This window comes from Strigops habroptila, chromosome 1, assembly GCF_004027225.2.
Source record: "Strigops habroptila isolate Jane chromosome 1, bStrHab1.2.pri, whole genome shotgun sequence".
NCBI lineage: Eukaryota > Metazoa > Chordata > Aves > Psittaciformes > Psittacidae > Strigops > Strigops habroptila.
In genome coordinates, this window is record NC_044277.2 from 122,419,655 (window position 1) to 122,440,147 (window position 20,493).

General features: G+C 66.8%; 1 protein-coding gene across 1 annotated transcript; it reads left to right on the forward strand.

Moving 5' to 3' along the window:
* The first annotated feature begins 15 nt into the window (after nt 1–15).
* On the forward strand, nt 16–20,193 carry SPTBN2 (spectrin beta, non-erythrocytic 2). Its single transcript, XM_032919891.1, has 37 exons — nt 16–74; nt 1,145–1,305; nt 2,345–2,566; nt 4,481–4,632; nt 5,160–5,333; nt 5,668–5,759; nt 5,847–5,927; nt 6,023–6,138; nt 6,212–6,324; nt 7,980–8,167; nt 8,242–8,359; nt 8,436–8,594; nt 8,807–9,109; nt 9,194–9,347; nt 9,768–10,638; nt 10,720–10,857; nt 11,328–12,084; nt 12,165–12,367; nt 12,445–12,535; nt 13,009–13,155; nt 13,233–13,496; nt 13,879–14,103; nt 14,183–14,272; nt 14,362–14,616; nt 14,696–14,826; nt 15,303–15,507; nt 15,594–15,968; nt 16,381–16,625; nt 16,714–16,852; nt 17,228–17,312; nt 17,395–17,591; nt 17,679–17,830; nt 18,224–18,299; nt 18,413–18,624; nt 19,001–19,177; nt 19,451–19,493; nt 19,788–20,193. Exons 2-37 carry the CDS (start codon nt 1,152–1,154, stop codon nt 20,007–20,009), a joined length of 7,326 nt encoding a protein of 2,441 aa, XP_032775782.1. The 5' UTR covers nt 16–74; nt 1,145–1,151; the 3' UTR covers nt 20,010–20,193.
* Nucleotides 20,194–20,493: the final 300 nt, after the last annotated feature.

Genomic DNA, 20,493 nt, shown 5'->3' on the forward strand with positions numbered 1-20,493 from the left:
CCCCGGCCCCGCCCCTCCCGCCGCGGGTGTGATGAGGTGCCGCGGCCTCAGCCCGCTCCGGCACCGCAGCGCAGGTAGGACCGGGACGGGAACGGGGACAGGGACGGGGACGGGGACGGGAACGGGAACGGGAACCAGGGACGGGATCACACGGGGAGGAACCCCCCGGCCACCATCCCGCACCGCATCCCCCGTCCCCGCATCCCCCCCCCGCCACTGCGGCAGCCGCTCCGGTCCCCGCAGAACCGGGCAGGGCCCGTCCATGTGCCCCCCTCCTCCCCCCCCCCACTTTGTCCCGGGTCCCGCCGGTGCTGCGGGGCCTTGTCGGGGGGGGACACACGCGTGTCCGAGTCCTGCCCCCCCCGGTGCGGGGGGTCCGGCCGCTGATCCTGCACTAAGAGCATTAAGCTGCCGCCGGTGGAGGGGGAGGTGCGGGGAGGGGGGGCAAGGATCGGGGATGGGACCCCCGCGGGGGCAGGAGGGAAGTCCCGGGGGGTGCCCGGAGAGGATGGGGGGGTCCGGGTGGGGGTTTGGGGTCCCTAGGAGGGATGGGGGGGTCATTGGGTGCTCAGGAGTCCCTTGGGAGGATGGGGGGGGGCTCACAGGTACGAGGGCTTTTCCGGGGGGCTCATACATTGAAGGGGTCCGTCCCAGGTTGAGGGGGTCCCTTCCTACTTGGGGGGAGCCCCTGGTTAGGGGGACGTCCCTTATGGTTTGGGGGGGCCTATGTGGGGGTCCTGTGCCCCCATCTCAGGTCTGGAGGGGTCCTTCACAGGTTGAGGGGTCCGTCACAGATTGAGGAGTTCATTCTGGCTTGGGGGGGGCTCCCTCTTGGTTTGGGGGGGTCCCTCTCTTGGTGCCCTGTGCACCCTCCTCAGCTCTTGGGGGGTTCCCCCCTGGCTTGGGGGTGGTCCTTCACAGATTGGGGGCCCCCTCCTGACTTAGGGGTGTCCCTATTTAGCTTGGGGGGTCATGGGGGGGTCCAGCTCCTTGGGGACATGAGGGGGGTCACCTCCACCTGCCCTGCCCCGTCCCCCCTCCGTGCGTCCCCTGTCCATGCGCATCCCCCCCCAGTGACAGGGAGGTCCCTCCTCAATGATGGGGGGGACACAGAACCCCCCCTGGTGACAGGGCCCCCCCATAGGGCCGCCATGTTGTCCCCCCCGGCCTACGACAGCCTGGAGCTGCAGCGGCAGTACGGAGACGTCAACAACCGCTGGGACAACGAGGAGGAGGAGGAGGAGGGTGACCATGAAGGCAGCTCTGCCCGGCGCTTCGAGCGCTCCCGCATCAAGGCCCTGGCCGGTACGGGGGGGGAAGCACCCCAAAACATCGGGGGGACCCCAAAACCAAAGGAGGGGCTCAACAACATGGAGGAGCACCCCAAAATGAGTGTGAGGGACAGCCAAAATGTGAGGGATCATCAGGAAAGGGAGTAAGGTTTCAAAACATGGGAGACAACGGAGGGAGCACCCTAAAAATGGGGGGGCACCTCAAAATATAGGGGCGGACCTCAAAGATATGAGGGGATACCCAGAAATGTGGAGCACCTCAGGACATTGGGAGTGCACCCCAAAGATGGGAAGCACCCCAAGACATGGAGGGGCATCCCAAAAATGGGGGCACCCCAAGATACGGGGTAAACCCCAAAGATGGGGAGGAGCACATCAAAATATAGAGGGGCATCCCCAAAATTAGGGGTACCCCAAGAAGGGAAAGTGCCTCAAAATATGGGGGAGGGGGGCATCCCAAAGATGAGGGGCACCCCAAAAAGGGGAAGTACCTCAAGATATGGGGGGGCACCCCAAAAATGGGGTTGCTCCAAGATTGGGGGGGAGAACCCCAAAAGACAGAGGGACCTCCCCAAATGTGGGGAGGGGATCCCCAAGCACAGAGGGGGCACCCCTAAACCAGTGCGAGGGACACGGAGAATATGGGGATCATTGCAAAACATGGGGGTGCCCCCTAAATTGGGGGGGCACCCAAGAATTGAGGGGGGGTAAAGGATGGAGGTCGGGGGGCAGCAGCGCTGGTGGAGTTGGGGGGACACAGGCATGGGGGTGACCCCCAGCCCCTTCAGAAAGGGGTCCCCTTTCTGCCCCCCCCCCCCCCCCCCGCGCACGCACACACGTGGAGGCGGGTGCACACGCAGCCACATGCACGCGCGGCCGCGCGCGGGGGCACACGTGGGGCACACGCGCACACCTGTACATGGGACACACGTGCACACGCAAACACGCACACGCCAACCCCCCCCCGCAGCGCACACACATGTCCCTGCGCGCACACACGCGCGCACACGCACCCACCGAGCAGTCAGACCTGTTTGGATCTGCGCTCCCAGCGCCGCCCTCGCCCCGTCCGGCCCCCGCCGCCACGGGCCGGTCCCACAGCTCCGTCCTGAGCCCCACAGCACCCGCCGGCCCCACAGCACACCCACCTCCCCCCCCCGGCCCCATAGCATCCCCCGGCCCCACAGCCATGGCCCAGCGCCCCCCCGGGCCCCTCAGCGCCGGCAGCCTCGAGCTCCCCGGCGTCCTCGAGGGACGCTTCAAGCAGCTCCAAGGTGAGACACTCCCAACATGAGACCCCCCCCCATGGCGATGGGGACCCCCCGGTCCCTGCAGGACCCCCCTAAATTCCTCCCACCCCCCCATCCCCCCAAGTCCTTCTGTGCCCCCCCACTCCTTCTGTGCTGCCCCCCCCAGTTCCTGCTCCCCCCCACCGGTCCCTATAGGTGAGCCCGGGGCCTGTAGGTCACCTCTAGAACTCCCATGGGGCTCCCCAGAGCCTGGAGGTGACACCGAGCTCCTCTCCGGCCCCATAGATTCTCCCCAGTTGTGCCCCCCAGACCCTACAGACTCTGTAGAGTCTCCCCTGGCCCTCTAGATCCCACCTGCTCACCCCCGCCCCAGTCTCTGTAGGGCTCCTCACAGCCCCACAAGCTCCTTCAGGGTCCTCCAGAGACCTCCGGTACCCTATAGACCCCCCTTGGATTTATAGAACCCTCCCCGAGCCCTATAGACTCCTCCCCCCAGCCCCTATAGGTGTGTTCCAGGACCCTATAGGTGTTTCTCAGCACAATACGGCTGTCCTTTGAGGCCCTATAGGAGCCCCCCCATCCCATGGGACCCCCTGGGTGCCCCCCCAGCCCCTATAGATCCCTCCAGGTTCCCACGAGCCTCCCTGAAACCACCCCTCCATCACCCGCACCCCGAAACCGGCACACCCAGAGGGTGACGCCCGACACCCCCGGGCCCGGGGGGGGCACCCCGAAACCTGGGTCCCCTCCTTACCTTGAGGTGGGGGGGAAACGAACCCCCCCCCGCATGCCTTGGACCCCTCAGCTGGGGTCCCCAGGGAACAGTGGGGATACTGGTGAGAAGAGGGGGCCCCGTGTGTCCGGGGGGGAGGGCCCAGGTGTCTTGGGGGGGTCCCGTGTGTCCGGGGGGTCCCATGTGTCCGGTCTCGCTCCCCCCCCTCCCCCCCGCCATTCCCAGGGCCTGGACTCTGCTCTGGCCTCAGCTGAGCAAACAGGGATCAGGAGGGGGGTGGTGGTGGTGGTGGTGTGTCCCATCCCCCCCTCCGAGCCAGGTCATTGCACACGCGTGTGCCATGTCCTTGCACCAGCCCTTGCACACCGGAGCACACGTGTGTGCCATGTCCTTGCACCAGCCCTTGCACACGCGTGTGCCGTGTCCTTGCACAAGCATGTGCCGTGTCCTTGCACCAGCCCTTGCACACCGGAGCACACGCGTGTGCCGTGTCCTTGCACCAGGCCTTGCGCACCCGAGCACACGCATGTGCCGTGTCCTTGCACCAGCCCTTGCACACGCGTGTGCCGTGTCCTTGCACAAGCATGTGCCGTGTCCTTGCACCAGCCCTTGCACACCGGAGCACACGCGTGTGCCGTGTCCTTGCACCAGCCCTTGCACACCAGAGCACATGCGTGTGCCGTGTCCTTGCACCAGCCCTTGTGCACCCAAGCACACGCGTGTGCTGTCTCCTTGCACCAGCTCTTGCACACCCGAGCACGTGTGTGCGATGCACCTGACCGCTGGCCCTGCACACGTGTGTTTCCCACACTGCACACACACATGTGTGCCCTCCCAAGCCCCCATGCCCCCCGCTCCATACAGCCCCCCAAGCCCCTCTATCTCCTCCATGGCCCCCTGGGCCCCCAATCCCCTCTGCGGCCCCCCATGGTCCAGCCCCAAATCCTCTTACTGCTAATCCGGTGCCAGGCACGGCTGGAGCGGAGCTGACACCCCCCTGCGCCCCCCATCCTCCCCATGAGGAGGGGAGCCAGGGCCTTTGGGTTGGGGGGTACGGGGCGGGGGCACTCCCTGTCCCCCAGCTGTGGGGCGCGTTCCCCTGGGCTGTGTTCCTGGGCTGGGCTGGGGGTCTCTGCGCGGGTGACCTGTGGGGCTGTGGGGGGGACTGTGGGGGGGTTTGGGGTGCTCTGACCCCTCCCCCCCAGACGAGCGCGAGGCGGTGCAGAAGAAGACCTTCACCAAGTGGGTGAACTCGCACCTCGCGCGGGGCACGTGTCGCCTCGGGGACCTCTACAGCGACCTGCGGGACGGGCGGATGCTGCTGCGCCTGCTCGAGGTGCTCTCGGGGGAGCAGCTGGTGAGTGCGGAGCCCCCAGCCCCCCCGAGCCCCCCCAGACCTCCCGACCCCCCCGGACCCTCCCCAAGCACCACTGAACCTGCCCGAGCTCTCCCTGAACACTCCCGAGCCCCCCCGAACCCCCCCAATCTCCCCCAATCTCCCCTGAACCCCCCCAATCTCCCCCGAGTCCCCCCAAATCCCCCCAAGCCCTCCTGAAACCCCTTGAGCCCTCCCGACCCCCCCGAACCTCACCCGAGCTCCCCAGATGCCCCCCGAGCCACCCCCGAACAGCTCTGAACCCCTCCGAGCTGCCCCGAACTCCCCCGAATCCCTCCGAGCCCCCCCTGCACCCCCCGGCATGGGCACCCCCCCGCATCCGCAGGGCACCCCCCGCAGCCCCCAGGCACACGCTGCACTGATGGTGCTGGGTGCAGGTCTAATGGGAGCCTGGAGCTGGGGGGATGCTCCCCAGGACCCCCTCCCTGGGCCCCCCCCGCACCCCATGGCCCCTCCCGGGGTGCTGCCCCTGTCCCTGCCCCCTGCAGCCCAAGCCCACCAAGGGCCGGATGCGGATCCACTGCCTGGAGAACGTGGACAAGGCGCTGCAGTTCCTCAAGGAGCAGCGCGTGCACCTGGAGAACGTGGGCTCCCACGACATCGTGGATGGGAACCACCGCCTCACGCTGGGGCTCGTCTGGACCATCATCCTGCGCTTCCAGGTGCCACCGACCCCGCGGTCCTGCGCCCACCATGGGGGTCCTGCGCCTGCCACAGGGGCCCCTGCACCCACCATGGGGTCCCTGTGCCCACTGTGGGGTCACTGCACCCACCACAGGGGTCCCTGAACCCACTGTGGGGTCCCTACATCTGTGGTGGGGGTCCCTCTGTATGTGTGGTTGGGTCTCACACCCACAATGGGGGTCCCTGCACCCGCTCTGGGTCTGTGCCCCCACCTCAGAGCCCCCTGGCCCAGCCATAACCCGCCCCCCACATCCCCGTGCCCAGCCATGGGGTGGTCCCAGTGCCCCCCCTCACCACACGCTGCCCCCCCAGATCCAGGACATCAGTGTGGAGACAGAGGACAACAAGGAGAAGAAGTCAGCCAAGGACGCGCTGCTGCTCTGGTGCCAGATGAAGACAGCAGGGTGAGAATGGGGGGCCCTGAGGGTCCGGGGGGGCCCTGGGGGCGTCTCGGGGGTCCCAGGCTGAGCCCTCAGCCCGGTGCCTGGCAGGTACCCCAATGTGAACGTGCACAACTTCACCACGAGCTGGAGGGACGGGCTGGCCTTCAATGCCATCATCCACAAGCACAGGTAGGACACGGGGGCCACATGTGGGGCAGAGGACATGGGGCTGAGGCAGTGGTGTGGGGCAGGGGCTGTGGGGCTGAGGCTCTCCCTCTGCCCAGGCCAGACCTGGTGGACATGGACACTCTGCGGCGCTGCAATGCCCATTACAACCTGCAAAGCGCCTTCAACCTGGCGGAGCGCGAGCTGGGGCTCACCAAGCTGCTGGACCCTGAGGGTGAGGAGCGGCCGGGGGGCCGGGGGGGCCGCAGGGACCGGCCACGCTCACCCCCTCGCTCTGCTCCCCGCAGACGTCAACGTGGACCAGCCGGATGAGAAGTCCATCATCACCTACGTGGCCACCTTCTACCATTACTTCTCCAAGATGAAGGCGCTGGCTGTGGAGGGGAAGCGCATTGGGAAGGTGATGGGGCAGAGGGGATGGAGGGGCGGGCGGGTGGGTGGGTGGATGGATGGATGGATGACGGATGGATGGATGATGGATGGATGGATGATGGATGGATGATGGATGGATGGATAGATGATGGATGGATGGATGGATGGATGGATGGATGATGGATGGATGGATGGATGATGGATGGATGGATGATGGATGGATGGATGGATGGATGGATAGATGACGGATGGATGGATGGATGGATGGATGGATAGATGATGGATGGATGGATGGATAGATGATGGATGGATGGATGATGGATGGATGGATGGATGGATGGATGGATGATGGATGGATGGATGGATGATGGATGGATGGATGATGGATGGATGGATGGATGGATGGATAGATGACGGATGGATGGATGGATGATGGATGGATGGATGGATGATGGATGGATGGATGATGGATGGATGGATGGATAGATGACGGATGGATGGATGGATGGATGGATGGATAGATGATGGATGGATGGATGGATGGATGATGGATGGATGGATGGATGATGGATGGATGGATGATGGATGGATGGATGGATGGATGGATAGATGACGGATGGATGGATGGATGGATGGATGGATGATGGATGGATGGATGGATGATGGATGGATGGATGATGGATGGATGGATGGATAGATGATGGATGGATGGATGGATAGATGACGGATGGATGGATGGATGGATGGATGGATAGATGATGGATGGATGGATGGATGGATGGATGGATGATGGATGGATGGATGGATGGATGATGGATGGATGGATGGATGGATGGATGGATAGATGATGGATGGATGGATGATGGATGGATGGATGGATAGATGACGGATGGATGGATGGATGGATGGATAGATGATGGATGGATGGATGGATAGATGATGGATGGATGGATGGATGGATGGATAGATGATGGATGGATGGATAGATGACGGATGGATGGATGGATGGATGGATAGATGACGGATGGATGGATGGATGGATGGATGGATAGATGATGGATGGATGGATGGATAGATGATGGATGGATGGATGGATGGATGGATGGATAGATGACGGATGGATGGATGGATGGATGGATGGATAGATGATGGATGGATGGATGGATAGATGATGGATGGATGGATGGATGGATGGATGGATGGATGGATGGATGGATGGAGAGATGGGCAAAGAGGTGAACAGGGGGCAGATGGACAGAGGAAGATGATGAATGAGGGCCCAAAGGGATGGACAAACAGATGGAGCAAGAGAGGAGATGGACAGATGGAGGGGAGGACAAGGATGGACCGACAGACAGATGGAGAGAGGAGATGGGCAGGCAGCCGAATGGCGCTCAAATGGATGGACAGACGGATGGCGAGGAAGAGGGAGAGAGAAGGTGGGACAGGCTGTCCAACGGGAGGCCCAAACGGATGGACAGACAGACAGACGGAGCGAGAGAGAAGACGGGCAGCGGGATGGAGGGGAGGACAGGAGGTGGCCAGACAGATGGCGATGGGCAGATGGTGTCTGGCTGGAGGGAGGGAGGGGATGGACGGGCACCGCCGTGGCGGGGCCGGGCAGATGGCGGCGGGGCCGAGGGGACCGGGCGGCAGCCGGACGGACGGGCGGCGGTGCCGCAGGTGCTGGACGCGGCGCGGGAGGCGGAGGAGCTGGTGGGCAGGTACGAGGAGCTGGCGGGGGAGCTGCTGGGCTGGATCGAACAGACCATCCTCATCCTCAACGACCGGCAGCTGGCCAACGCGCTGCCCGGTGTCCAGAACCAGCTCCAGGCCTTCAACACCTACCGCACCGTGGAGAAACCCCCCAAGTGAGACCCCCCGACCCCTGCGTCCCGCCTGGGCTGGGGGTCCCCGGGGGGGCTCAGCACCGCGTCTCCTCCAGGTTCATGGAGAAGGGCAACCTGGAGGTGCTGCTCTTCACCGTCCAGAGCCGCATGCGGGCCAACAACCAGAAGGTCTACGTGCCGCGGGAGGGGAAGCTCATCTCCGACATCAACAAGGTGGGAGGATGCGGGTGCCGGGGGGCGCTGGGGGGCACCGGGGCGTGCCGGGGGTTGACCGTGAATCCCAGCGCAGGCCTGGGAGCGGCTGGAGAAGGCAGAGCACGAGCGGGAGCTGGCGCTGCGCACCGAGCTCATCCGGCAGGAGAAGCTGGAGCAGTTGGCGGCGCGGTTCGACCGCAAGGCGGCCATGAGGGAGACGTGGCTGAGCGAGAACCAGCGCCTCGTCTCCCAGGTGCCAGGGGGGCTCCCAGTGCTCCCCACTGCCCACCCCTGCGATCCCGGGGAGCCGAGGGGCTTGAGGCTCCTGCCCCCGACTGCCACCCCCCAATGAACCCAGGGACACAAGGGGCTCCAGGTTACCACCACCACCCAATCGACCTGGGGGTCCCTAGGGGTCCCTGGGGGATGGTGGCCCCCATCCTTATGTCTCTCTGTGCCCCCCAGGACAACTTTGGGGCAGACATGTCAGCAGTGGAGGCTGCAGTGCGCAAACACGAGGCCATCGAGACCGACATTGTGGCCTACAGCGAGCGGGTGCAGGCAGTAAGCGCGGTGGCAGCCGAGCTGGAGGCTGAGCGCTATCACGACATCCGCCGTGTCCTGACACGTCGTGACAACGTGGTGCGGCTCTGGGATTTCCTCCGGCAGCTTGTGGCCGCCCGCCGCGAGCGGCTGCTGCTGCACTTGGAGCTACAGAAGATGCTGCAGGACCTGGCGCATCTCATGGGCTGGATGGAGGAGATGAAGGTACCGGTGGTGCCGGTGGGCACGGTGCGGGGGGGCGCTGGCGGCCGAGCCCTGACGCTGCCATGTCCCCCCCCGGTGCCGCAGGGCCGGCTGCAGTTGCAGGACTTGGGGAAGCACCTGCACGGGGTGGACGATCTGCTGCAGATCCACGCGCTGGTGGAGGCCGACATTGCGGCGCAGGCGGAGCGGGTGCGGGCTGTGAGCGCCGCGGCGCAGCGCTTCGCCCTGCCCAGGGAGGGTGAGTGAGGACAGGGCACCCCCACACCCTGCGACCCTCACACCCTGCCGTGGACACCCCCAGCCCCAGGAGGGCTGGAGCACCCAGACCCTGGCATGGCCCAAGACCCCCCTCCCTGGACAGCCCCTGACCTTGGCACCCCAGAACCCCCAAACCCCAGGATGGACCCGACTCCTCAGGGCAGTCAGTGCCCCCTGGACCCCCAGCCCCTGGCATGTCCCTCAGGCTCCTGGGGTGGCCGGTGCCTCACGGACCCCCAAGCCCCAGCAGTATGCCAGACCCCAAGGCCCTGATCCTGCACCCCAGCTCCCTGGAGTAGCTGGTGCCCCCTGAATCCCCAACCCCTGGGATGTCCCCCAGGCCCGTGGGGTGGCCAGTGTGCCTCAAGCCCCCTGAGGGACCTGCTGGGGGTCCCCGCAGGCTACCAGCCCTGCGACCCAGCGGTGGTGCGGGAGCACGTGGCCACGCTGGAGCTGCATTACCGGGAGCTGGCGGATCTGGCGAGACAGCGCCGGGCTCGGCTGGAAGAATCGCGGCGCCTTTGGAAGTTCTTCTGGGATACGGGAGAGGAGGAAGCCTGGATGCGGGAGCAGGAGCGGCTCCTCTGCTCCGAGGACGTGGGCCGGGACCTGACCAGCTCCCTGCGCCTGCTGAGCCAGCACGACGCCTTCCGCGGGGAGCTGAGCGGGCGCGCGGGGCCGCTGGAGCAGGCGCTGGCGCGGGGCCGGGCGCTGGCGGCCGAGGGCCGGTTGGGCGCTGCCGAGGTGGCCGAGCGGGTGCGGGAGGTGGAAGGACGCTGGCGCGCGTTGGCCGAGCTCGCTGCCGAGCGCGAGCGGCGCCTGCGGGAAGCCGCCGGCTTCTTCCAGTTCCAGGCGGAGGCGGCGGACACGGAGGCCTGGCTGGAGGACGCGCTGCGCTTGGCCTCCAGCCCGGAGCTGGGCCACGACGAGTATTCGACGCGCAGCCTGGCGCGGCAGCACCGCGAGGTGCAGGACGAGGTGCGGAGCCACCGCCCCGCCATCGATGCGCTGCACGAGCAGGCGCGGGCGCTGCCGCCCGCCTTCGCTGCCGAGCCTGGTGTCGCCGGGCGGCTGCCGGCGCTGGAGCGGCGCTACCAGGAGCTGGCAGCACGAGCCGAGCGCCGGCGGCAGGACCTGCAGGACGCCCTCAGCCTCTACACCATGCGCAGCGAGGCGGACGCCTGCGGGCTGTGGGTGGGTGAGAAGGAGCAGTGGCTCCACGCCATGCACGTCCCCGACAAGCTGGAGGATCTGGAGGTGGTGCAGCAGCGGTGAGCGCCGGCCCCGGAGCCCCGGCATGGCTCGGCACGGCCCGGCGGATGCTGAGCCCCATCCCTGCCCCCTGCCCGCAGCTTCGAGACGTTGGAGCCGGAGATGAACAACCTGGCGTCGCGCGTGGCCGCCGTCAACCGCATCGCAGACCAGCTGCTGGCCACCGACCAGCGCAACCAGGAGAGCATCCGGGCCACCCGCGAGCAGCTCAACACGAGGTGGGTGCTGTGGGCAGCGTTGGGGGCTCCAGGCAGGGATGGGGGCTCCAGGCGAGCAGGACAATGCTCCAAGCAGGGCAGCTCCAGGCAGGGTGAGGCCTGGAGCAGTGAAAGACGCTCCAGGCAAGGATGTGTTCTCCAGGCAGGAATGCTCCAGGCAGGGTGATGCCATAGGGAGAGATGCTCCAGGCAAGGATGGCTCCTCCAGGCAGGGATGCTCCAGGCAGGGTAACTCCAGGGAAGGTTATGCGATAGGGAGGGATGCTCCAAGCACGGATGCTGCAGGCAGGACAATGCTGCAGGCAGGGACAGCTTCTCCAGGCAGGAACTGGTTCTCCAGGCAGGGACGGGTTCTCCAGGCAGGGACAAGCTCTCCAGGCAGGCAGGAGGATGCTCCTGGCCAGGCAGCAGCAGGCAGGGTGGGATGCTCCAGGCATGGAGCTGTCAATCCCGTTCCCCCTGACATGCAGGTGGGAGCGTTTCCGTGCACTGGCCGACCAGAAGAAGGAGGCCTTGACATCAGCCCTGAACATCCAGAACTACCACCTGGAGTGCAACGAGACCACTTCCTGGATGCGGGAGAAGACGAAGGTGATCGAGTCCACCCAAGGGCTGGGCAACGACCTGGCCGGTGTCATGGCTCTGCAGCGCAAGCTCTCGGGCATGGAGCGCGACCTGGAAGCCATCCAGGGCAAGGTGCGGGATCTACGCACCGAAGCGGAGAAATTGGCGGCCGAACACCCGGAACAGGCCCCTGGCATCCAGGACCGGCTCTCGGCCATCGAGACTGTGTGGGACGAGCTGTGCCGCAGCCTGCGGCGCCGCGAGGAGTCGCTGGGAGAGGCCAGCAAGCTGCAGGGCTTCCTGCGGGACCTGGCCGCGTTCCAGGCCTGGCTATCCCGCACGCAGACGGCCGTGGCCTCTGAGGATGTGCCGGCCACCCTGGCTGAAGCCGAGCGGCTGCTGAGCCAACACGAGAGCATCCGCAAGGAGATCGCGCACTACGGCGATGACTACCGCAGCACGCGGGCCGTGGGCCGCGAGGTGACGCAGGGACAGACGGACGCGCAGCACGTCTTCCTGCACCAGCGCCTGGAAGCCCTGGACACAGGCTGGGAGGAGCTGGGCAGGATGTGGGAGAACCGCCACCAGCTCCTCTCGCAAGCCTTCGCCTTCCAGCTCTTCCTGCGGGACTCCAAGCAGGTCGAGGGTGTCCTCAGCACGCAGGTGAGCGCTGGGGAGGTGATGCCCTGCAATGGGGTGCCACCAGGGTGCTGGTGGTGACCGCGGTGCCGGGCCCTGCGCAGGAGTACGCGCTGTCGCACACGGAGATGCCCGGCACGCTGCCTGGAGCCGAGGCCTCCGTCAAGAAGCACGAGGATTTCATGGCCACCATGGAAGCCAACGGGGAGCGTGTCCAGGGGCTGGTGGCCACCGGCCGCAAGCTGGTGGCTGAGGGCAGCCTCCACGCCGACAAGGTGCAGGAGACGGTGGATTCGGTGGAGAGCAGGTGAGGGAACCACCACCCGTGGCACAGCGCCGGCACCGGGTCCTTGGCTCAACCCTCACCCCCTCCCTTCACTGCAGGCACCAGAGGAATCGGGACATGGCCCAGGAGCTGCTGGGGCGGCTGCGGGACAACTGGGAGCTGCAGCGGTTCCTGCAGGATGGGCAAGAGGTGGGTCTGGGTCCGTGGGAAGGGATGGGATGAGCATGGGAAGGGATAAGGATGGGGATGGGTTGTGGCTAGGATGGGAATGGAGATGGGAACAGGGATGGGATAGGATGGGGATGGGATGAGCATGGGAAGGGGTAAGGATGGGGATGGGTTGTAGATAGGATGGGGATAGACATGGAGATGGGAACAGGGATGGGGATGGGATGAAGGTGGGAACAAACAGGAGATGGACTGGGGATGGGAACAAGGACAGGATGAGTTGGGGATGAGGACGGGCTGAAGATGGAAATGAGAATGGGATGAAGATGTGAAGAAGGACAGGATGGGATGGGGTTGGAGGCGGGGATGGCAACAACGATAAGACAAGTTGTGGCTGAGGATGGGCTGAAGCTGGGAATGAGGATGGGAAGGGAACAGGTTTGGGATGGAGTCAGCACAGGACGACAGCCTGGTCCCCGCTCTCCCCCCGGCAGCTCACACTCTGGATCAACGAGAAGATGCTGACGGCTCAGGACGTCTCCTACGAGGAGGCCCGCAACCTGCACACCAAGTGGCAGAAGCACCAGGCCTTCGCGGCCGAGCTGGCTGCCAACAAGGGCTGGCTGGAGAAGATGGAGAAGGTGGGAGCGTGGCGAGGCCGTGGCACCAGGCTCCCCCCACCCCACACGGGCCCCACTGACGCTGGCGTTCCCAGCAGGAGGGGCAGCAGCTGGCGGCGGCAAAGCCGGAGCTGGGGCCGGTGGTGACGGAGAAGCTGTCGGCGCTGCGGGCGCTGTGGGACGAGCTGGAGTCGACCACACGCACCAAAGCGCGGCGGCTGTTCGACGCCAACCGCGCGGAGCTGTGCGCGCAGTCGTGCGCGGCGCTGCGGGGCTGGCTGGCCGGGGTCAGCGCCCAGCTGCGCTCCGACGACTACGGCAAAGACCTCACCAGCGTCAGCATCCTGCTCAAGAAGCAGCAGGTCTGGCCGGGATGGGGTCTGCGTGGGATGGGGTGAATGGGGATGGGGTCTGCAGGGACAGGGTGTAGGGGATGGGGTGAATGGGGATGGGGTGCAGGGGGACAGGATGCACAAGACGGGGTGCAGGGGGGGAGTGCAGAGGATGAGCGCAGGGGATGGGGTGCACAGGGACAGGATGCACAGGACAGGGGTGCAGGGGGGGAAGTGCAAAGGATGAGCGCAGGGGATGGGGTGCACAGGGACAGGATGCACAGGACAGGGGTGCAGGGGATGGGGTGCAGGGGATGAGGTGCACAGAGAAGGGTGCCCGGCACAGCGGGGAGCCCTGGCCATGGGGACACCCGGCGGGGAGCCCTGGCCATGGAGACACCCATCTCTGCAGATGCTGGAGAAGCAGACGGCGGTGCGGGAGAAGGAGGTGGAGGCGATCCGGGTGCAGGCGCAGGCGCTCAGCCGGGAGGACACCAGCGCGGCCGAGGTGCAGGGCCAGGTCCGGGCCGTGGAGCAGCAGTTCCTGGGGCTGCGAGAGCCGCTGCGGGAGCGCTGCCGCAAGCTTCTGGCCTCCAAGGAGGAGCATCAGTTCAACCGAGACCTGGAGGACGAAATCGTGAGTGGGCTCCTGGCCACGGGAACGGGACCCCGGGGGGCCCCCCCAAGTGTCCCTGACCCCCCGCATCTGCCCCCAGCTGTGGGTGAAGGAGCGCAGGCCCCTGGCTGTGTCCACTGACCACGGCAAGGACCTGCCCTCGGTCCAGCTCCTCATAAAGAAGAACCAGGTGGGTCAAGGAGCTCCATCAGCCGCCGTTGTCCCACACGGAGGGGTCCCCCCGTCCACCCCCGCTGTGTGTGTCCCTGCCTCCCGCAGACGCTGCAGAAGGAGCTGCAGGGCCACGAGCGGCGGGTGGAGGAGCTGCTGGAGCGGCGCGGGGCGCTGCCGGGCCCGGCCGAGCGGGTGCGGGAGCTGCGGGAGGCGTGGCAGGAGCTGCGGCTGCAGGCGGAGCTGCGGCACCGGCGCCTGGAGCGGGCTCACGCCGCGCAGCAGTTCTACTGCGACGCCGCTGAGGCTGAGGCGTGGATGGGGGAGCAGGAGCTGCACATGATGTCCCAGGAGAAGGCCAAGGTACGGCCAGGGGGTGCTAGGACCCCCGCCCCGACCCCTGCACCCCCCCTCTGAGCTGCTGTGACCCCCCCGCCCCCAGGACGAGCTGGGCGCCCAGGCCATGGTCAGCAAGCACTTGGTGCTGGAGCAGGCGCTGCGGGACTATGCCCACACCGTGCACCAGCTCTCGGCACAGAGCCGCAACATGGTGGCCAGCGGGCACCCCGAGAGGTGGGTGACATCCCTGAGCCCCACTGCATTGTGCTATGGGGAGCAGGAGTCCCCTGACACCCCCAACCCTGCCTGTGGCATCCCATGGGGAGCAGGAGTCCCCAGGCATCCCCAACCCATGTGCATCATCCCATGAGGACCATGTCCCCATCCCTACATCCATCGTCCCCTGAGCACCCCATGTCCCCCCTCCACCGCCCATCCTCTCATCTATCACCCCACAAGGACCATATCCCTCCTTCCACCTCCCCCCCTGCCCCTCGTCCCTGGCAGTGGGTGCCCAGTGCCTGTTGCCGCAGCGCTGACGGTGCCCGGTGCCTGTTGCCGTGGCGCTGACGGTGCCCGGTGCCTGTTGCCGTGGCGCTGACGGTGCCCAATGCCTGTTGCCGCGGCGCTGACGGTGCCCGGTGCCTGTTGCCGTGGCGCTGACGGTGCCCGGTGCCTGTTGCCGTGGCGCTGACGGTGCGGTGCCGCAGCGAGCGGCTGACGCTGCGCCAGGGCCAGGTGGACAAGCTCTACGCCAGCCTGAAGGACCTGGCGGAGGAGCGCCGTGCCGCGCTGCAGGAGCACCACCGGCTCTGCCAGCTCAAACGCGACCTGGACGACCTGGAGCAGTGGATTTCGGAGCGCGAGGTGGTGGCCGCTTCCCACGAGCTGGGCCAGGACTATGAGCACGTCACGGTGCGGGGCACGGTGCGGGAGGGCTCCAGGAGTGTCCCCACATCCCCTTTTTGGTGTCCCCAGCGCAGCTCATCCCCTCCCTGCAGATGCTGCGGGACAAGTTCCGGGAGTTCTCGCGGGACACGAGCAGCATCGGGCAGGAGCGGGTGGACGCAGTCAATGGGCTGGCGGACGCGCTGATCGCGGCCGGGCACTCGGAGAACGCCACCGTGGCCGAGTGGAAGGACGGGCTGAACGAGGCCTGGGCCGACCTGCTGGAGCTCATCGACACCCGGTCCCAGATGCTGGCGGCCTCCTACGAGCTGCACCGGTTCTACCATGACGCCCGCGAGACGCTGGCGCAGGTTCAGCACAAGCAGAAGCAGCTGCCGGATGAGGTGGGACGTGACCTGAACACGGCCGAGGCCATGCAGCGCATGCACAGCGCCTACGAGCACGACATCCAGGCCCTCAGCACCCAGGTGAGCCGCGGCAGGACGGGACGGCGCGGGGGGGATGGCACAGATAGGTTGGCACAGGCGGACAGTGACGTGCCATGAAACAGCCCAGCACGAGGCAGCCCGGCGCAGCACAGCACAGCGCTGTGTGGCATGGCATGGGCCAGCCTGTCGTGGTGCGGCACAGCATGGTGCAGCCCGGCACGGTGCAGCACAGCCCAGTACCACACAGTGCGGCATGGCCTGGTACCACCCAGTGCAGCCACTACCACACAGCACAGCCGGTACCACATGGCCCATCCTGCTATCACACGGCACATCCTGGTACCACACTACACAGCCCATACCACATGGTGCGGCTGGTACCACATGGCACAGCCGGTAGCACCCGGCGCGGTGCAGTCCCAGCACAGCCGCCCTCCCCGCGGCCCCGCAGGTGCGGCAGGTGCAGGAGGACGCGGCGCGGCTGGAGAAGGCGTACGCGGGCGAGAAGGCGGCCGACATCCGGCGGCACGAGCGCGCCGTGAGCCAGGCCTGGGCCGAGCTGCGCAGCTCCAGCCAGGGCCGGCGCCGGCTGCTCCTCGACACTGTGGACAAGTTCCGGTTCCTGCGCGCGGTGCGGGACCTGCTGCTCTGGATGGACGGCGTCCGCCTGCAGATCGAGGGCCAGGAGCGCCCGCGGTGAGGGGGCACCCGGTGACGAGGGGGACGTTCCGGGGGGGTGGCGGTGCGGGGGGGGACGCTCATGGTGTCCCTGTCCCTGGCACAGGGATGTGTCCTCGGCCGACCTGGTGATCAAGAACCACCAGAGCATCAAGGCAGAGGTGGAGGCACGCGCCGACAGCTTTGACGCCTGCGTGGCCATGGGCACCGCGCTGCTCGACAAGGGCCACTACGCTGCTGACAAGGTGCTGTCCCCGTGCTCGTCCCCATCACCGCGTCCCCATCCCTGTCACTGTCCTCATGTCCCCATCCCTGTGGTTGTCCCTGTGTTCTTGTCCACATCTCTGTGTCTCTGTCCCTGTGGCATTGTCCATGTCCCTGTCTCCATCCCTGCATCCCCCCATCTGTATTCCCCCTTCTCGTTTCCCTGTTCCCATCCCTCTGTCCCCATCCCCGTATCTGTATCTGTGTGTCCCCATCCCCATGTCCCCATCCTTATTCCCATGCCCCCATCCCCATGTCTTCATTCCCATGTCTCTGTCTCTGTGTCCCTGTCCCTATCCCTGCATACGCCCCCCCACCCCCCCTCCCCATTCCACACTCTCCCCCCTCTATCCCAGATCTCGGAGAAGCTCTCGCAGCTCCAGGAGCGCCGCCGGGACATCGGGGACCGCTGGAAGGAGAAGATGGACTGGCTGCAGATCGGTGCGGGGGGGACCCTGCGGGGACACGGGGGGGGTGTGTGTGTGTGACAGTGTCACCGGTGACCCCCGCCGTGCCCCCGCAGCGCTGGAGGTGCTGATGTTCGGGCGGGACGCCAGCATGGCCGAGGCGTGGCTGTGCAGCCAGGAGCCGCTGCTGCGCTCGGCCGAGCTCGGCACCAGCGTGGCCGAGGTGGAGAACCTCATCAAGCGGCACCAGAGCTTCCAGAAAGCGGCGGCCGCCTGGGAGGAGCGATTCGCCGCGCTGGAGCGGCTCACCACGGTGAGGGGTCAGCGGGGCAGGCACCGGCCCCGCCCCGGCACCGGCCGAGCCCCGGGGCAGGCACCGACCCCCCATGTACCCCCCCAGCTGGAGGAGAAGGAGCGGCGGCGGCGGGAGGAGGAGGAGGCACGCAAGAAGAGGCCGCCCACCCCCCCCTCCGCGCAGCCTGAGGCCGGGGCGACCCCCCCAACAGTGCCCCCCGGAACGCAGAACGGCGGCGTGGGGAGCGGGGAGCAGCGGTGAGGGCCGGGACACGGCTGGGGGGACACGGGGCGCTGCAGGGGGGACATGGGGAGACATTCAGGTCGGGGGGGGCTTGGGGAGGTGGGCGCCATGGGGAGATATGGGGGTGTCCTGACAGCGGGATGTGGGTTCCAGTGGGACAACGTGGGGATATCGGGGACCGGGGATGGGGGGGGATAAGGGGGATGCTGGGGGGACCCAGGGGTCATGGGAGGTCATGGGGGCACAGTGGGGATTTGGAGAGAAGGGGGGCACGGGAGACAAGGGAGTGACAGGAGACACTGGGGACAGAGGGGCCATTGGGGTACTGGGGAAAGAGGGGACACGGGGGGGCCCTGGGCTGACAGGGGGGGTCCCGGTCCTGTCGCCCACCCCCGTGTCCCCACCAGCGCCCCGGCCCAGCAGAGCCGCCCACCGGAGGCACCGGCCGTTAACGGGATCTGCCCCGACAGCGCTGCGGCCCAGGTAACCCCCCGATCCCCCCGCCCCGGGACCCCCTTGTCAAGTGGGGGAACCCCCCCAATAGGAGGGGACCCCCCCAATAGGAGGGGACCCACCACTCCGCTGTGCCCCCGCAGGTGCCGCCGGGGCCGGGGCTGAGCAATGGGGCGCAGGAGCGGGGTCCCGGCGCGGGGGGGTCACCCCGGGGGCGCCCGGGGGGGGTCCCGGCCCCTGACCCCGCGCACGCGGCCACGCTGCCCCCCCGCGGCCCCCCCGCCCCCGAGAGCCTGGAGGGGGGGCTCTGCCGCAAGCACGAGATGGAGGCGCAGGGCAAGAGGGCGCCCAACCGGTGAGGACACGGCCCCCCCCCCCGGCCCCCCCCAACAGATCACACCCCTTGGGAACACCTCATTGGACACACCCCTCCTCGGCCCCGCCCCTTCCCCGCCCCCCCGTGTGTGTGTCCTCATAGAGCCGTGCCCCCCCCGAGCCATGTGCCCCCCCAACAGCACCATGTGTGTGTGTCCCCAGGCCCTGTGCCCCCTTTACGGAGCTGCGTCCCCCCATATGGAGCCACGTGTGTCGCCCCCATGGCTCCGTGTCACCCTGTGGGGCCAATTTCTCTGCCCCGCCCCGAGTTTCCCCCCCCCACCCGGCTCTGTTCCCCCCCAAGCCCTGTCCCCCCCCCCCCATAGATCCATCCCTCTCAACCCCTGTCCCCCCAGGTCCTGGCAGAGCGTGTACTGTGTGCTGCGGGGGGGCAGCCTCAGCTTCTACAAGGACGCCAAGAGCGCGGGGGGGGCCGGGGCCCCGTTCCATGGGGAGCCCCCCGCCAGCCTGCGCGGGGCCCGCTGCCACCCTGCCACCCACTACAAGAAGAGGAAGCACGTCTTTAAACTGGGGTACGGGATGGGGGGCACGGGGGGGCACAGGGGTGTGGGGGATTTGGGGACATGGGGGAATAGGGGGATAAGGGGGATATGGGGGAATATGTGGGATATGGGGTAAGGGGAGATATGGGCGATGTGGGGGGGTATGAGGGGATATGGAGGATATGGGGATAAGGGGGGATATGGGGGATATGGAGGATGTGGGGATATGGTGGATATGGGGGGGATAAGGGGGCATAAAGGGGGATACGTGGAATATGTGGGGCTGAGCCCTGTCCCCCCCAGGCTGAGCGATGGCAAGGAGTACCTCTTCCAGGCCAAGGATGAGGTGAGACCCCACGGGGTGAATGGCGGGGGGGGACACACACGCACATCACATGCATGAACACGCGTGCGCAGCCGTGTCAACAGCGGTGAATGTGCGGGGAACGGCAGAGCGTGTGCACACACGTGTGCGCGGCACCAGCGCTGGGTGTGGGTGCAGCTCACACCTTGCACGCACACACACTCACCCCACCGCACACTCACTCACCCCCACTCATCCCATTGCACACTCCCCCCCGTTGCACGCTCCCCCCGTTGCGCGCTCTCTCACCCCCGCTCCCCCGTTGCGCACCCGCAGGCGGAGATGAGCACGTGGCTGCGGGTGATCCAGGCCGCGGCCGCGCTGGCCCCGGGCGCGCGGCTGGAGGCGCCGGGGGGGGTCCCGGCGGGCGGGAAGGGGGTGACCCGCGCCATGAGCATGCCCCCGGTGCCGCCCCCCGCCGAGGGCGCCGCCCCCCGCGCGCGCGACAAGGACCGGGAGCGCGAGAAGCGCTTCAGCTTCTTCAAGAAGAACAAGTAGAGCCGGCGGGGGGGGGGACACGGGGGGGCCCCGCGGAGCCGATGGAGGGACGGGGGGGGGGGGCAGCGCGGGGGGGTGTGACCGCCCCCCCCAGCCCGGGGTCTCCGTGGGCCCCCGTGGGCCCCCACGTCCCGGTGATGTCCCCGCACAGCCCAATCCCAATAAAGTGACTGCAGAGACCGGGCAGGGGCCGAGTGTGCTGGAATGGGTTGGGATTGGGATGGGGATGCGGATAGGGATGGGATTGAGATAGGGACAGGGTGGGAATGGGGGTGGGATGAGTTGAGAATGGGTTTGGGATATGGGTAGAACGGGGACAGAAGGGGGATGGGGATAGGATGGGATGATGATGGGATTAGGATTGGGGTGGGATGGGATTGGGATGGGAATGGAATGTGGAAGGGATGGGTTGAGAATGGAATTGAGGCATGGATAGGATGGGGATAGGATTGGAACGAGGATGCGATGGGTTTGAATGAGGGAT

Coding starts and splice junctions, on each gene's coding strand:
- SPTBN2 (XM_032919891.1), top strand. CDS start 1,152: ATGTTGTCCCCCCCGGCCTACGACAGCCTGGAGCTGCAGCGGCAGTAC. Junction 5,334..5,667: donor CCATCATCCTGCGCTTCCAG/GTGCCACCGACC, acceptor CTGCCCCCCCAG/ATCCAGGACATCAGTGTGGA. Junction 17,831..18,223: donor GTGGGGAGCGGGGAGCAGCG/GTGAGGGCCGGG, acceptor TGTCCCCACCAG/CGCCCCGGCCCAGCAGAGCC.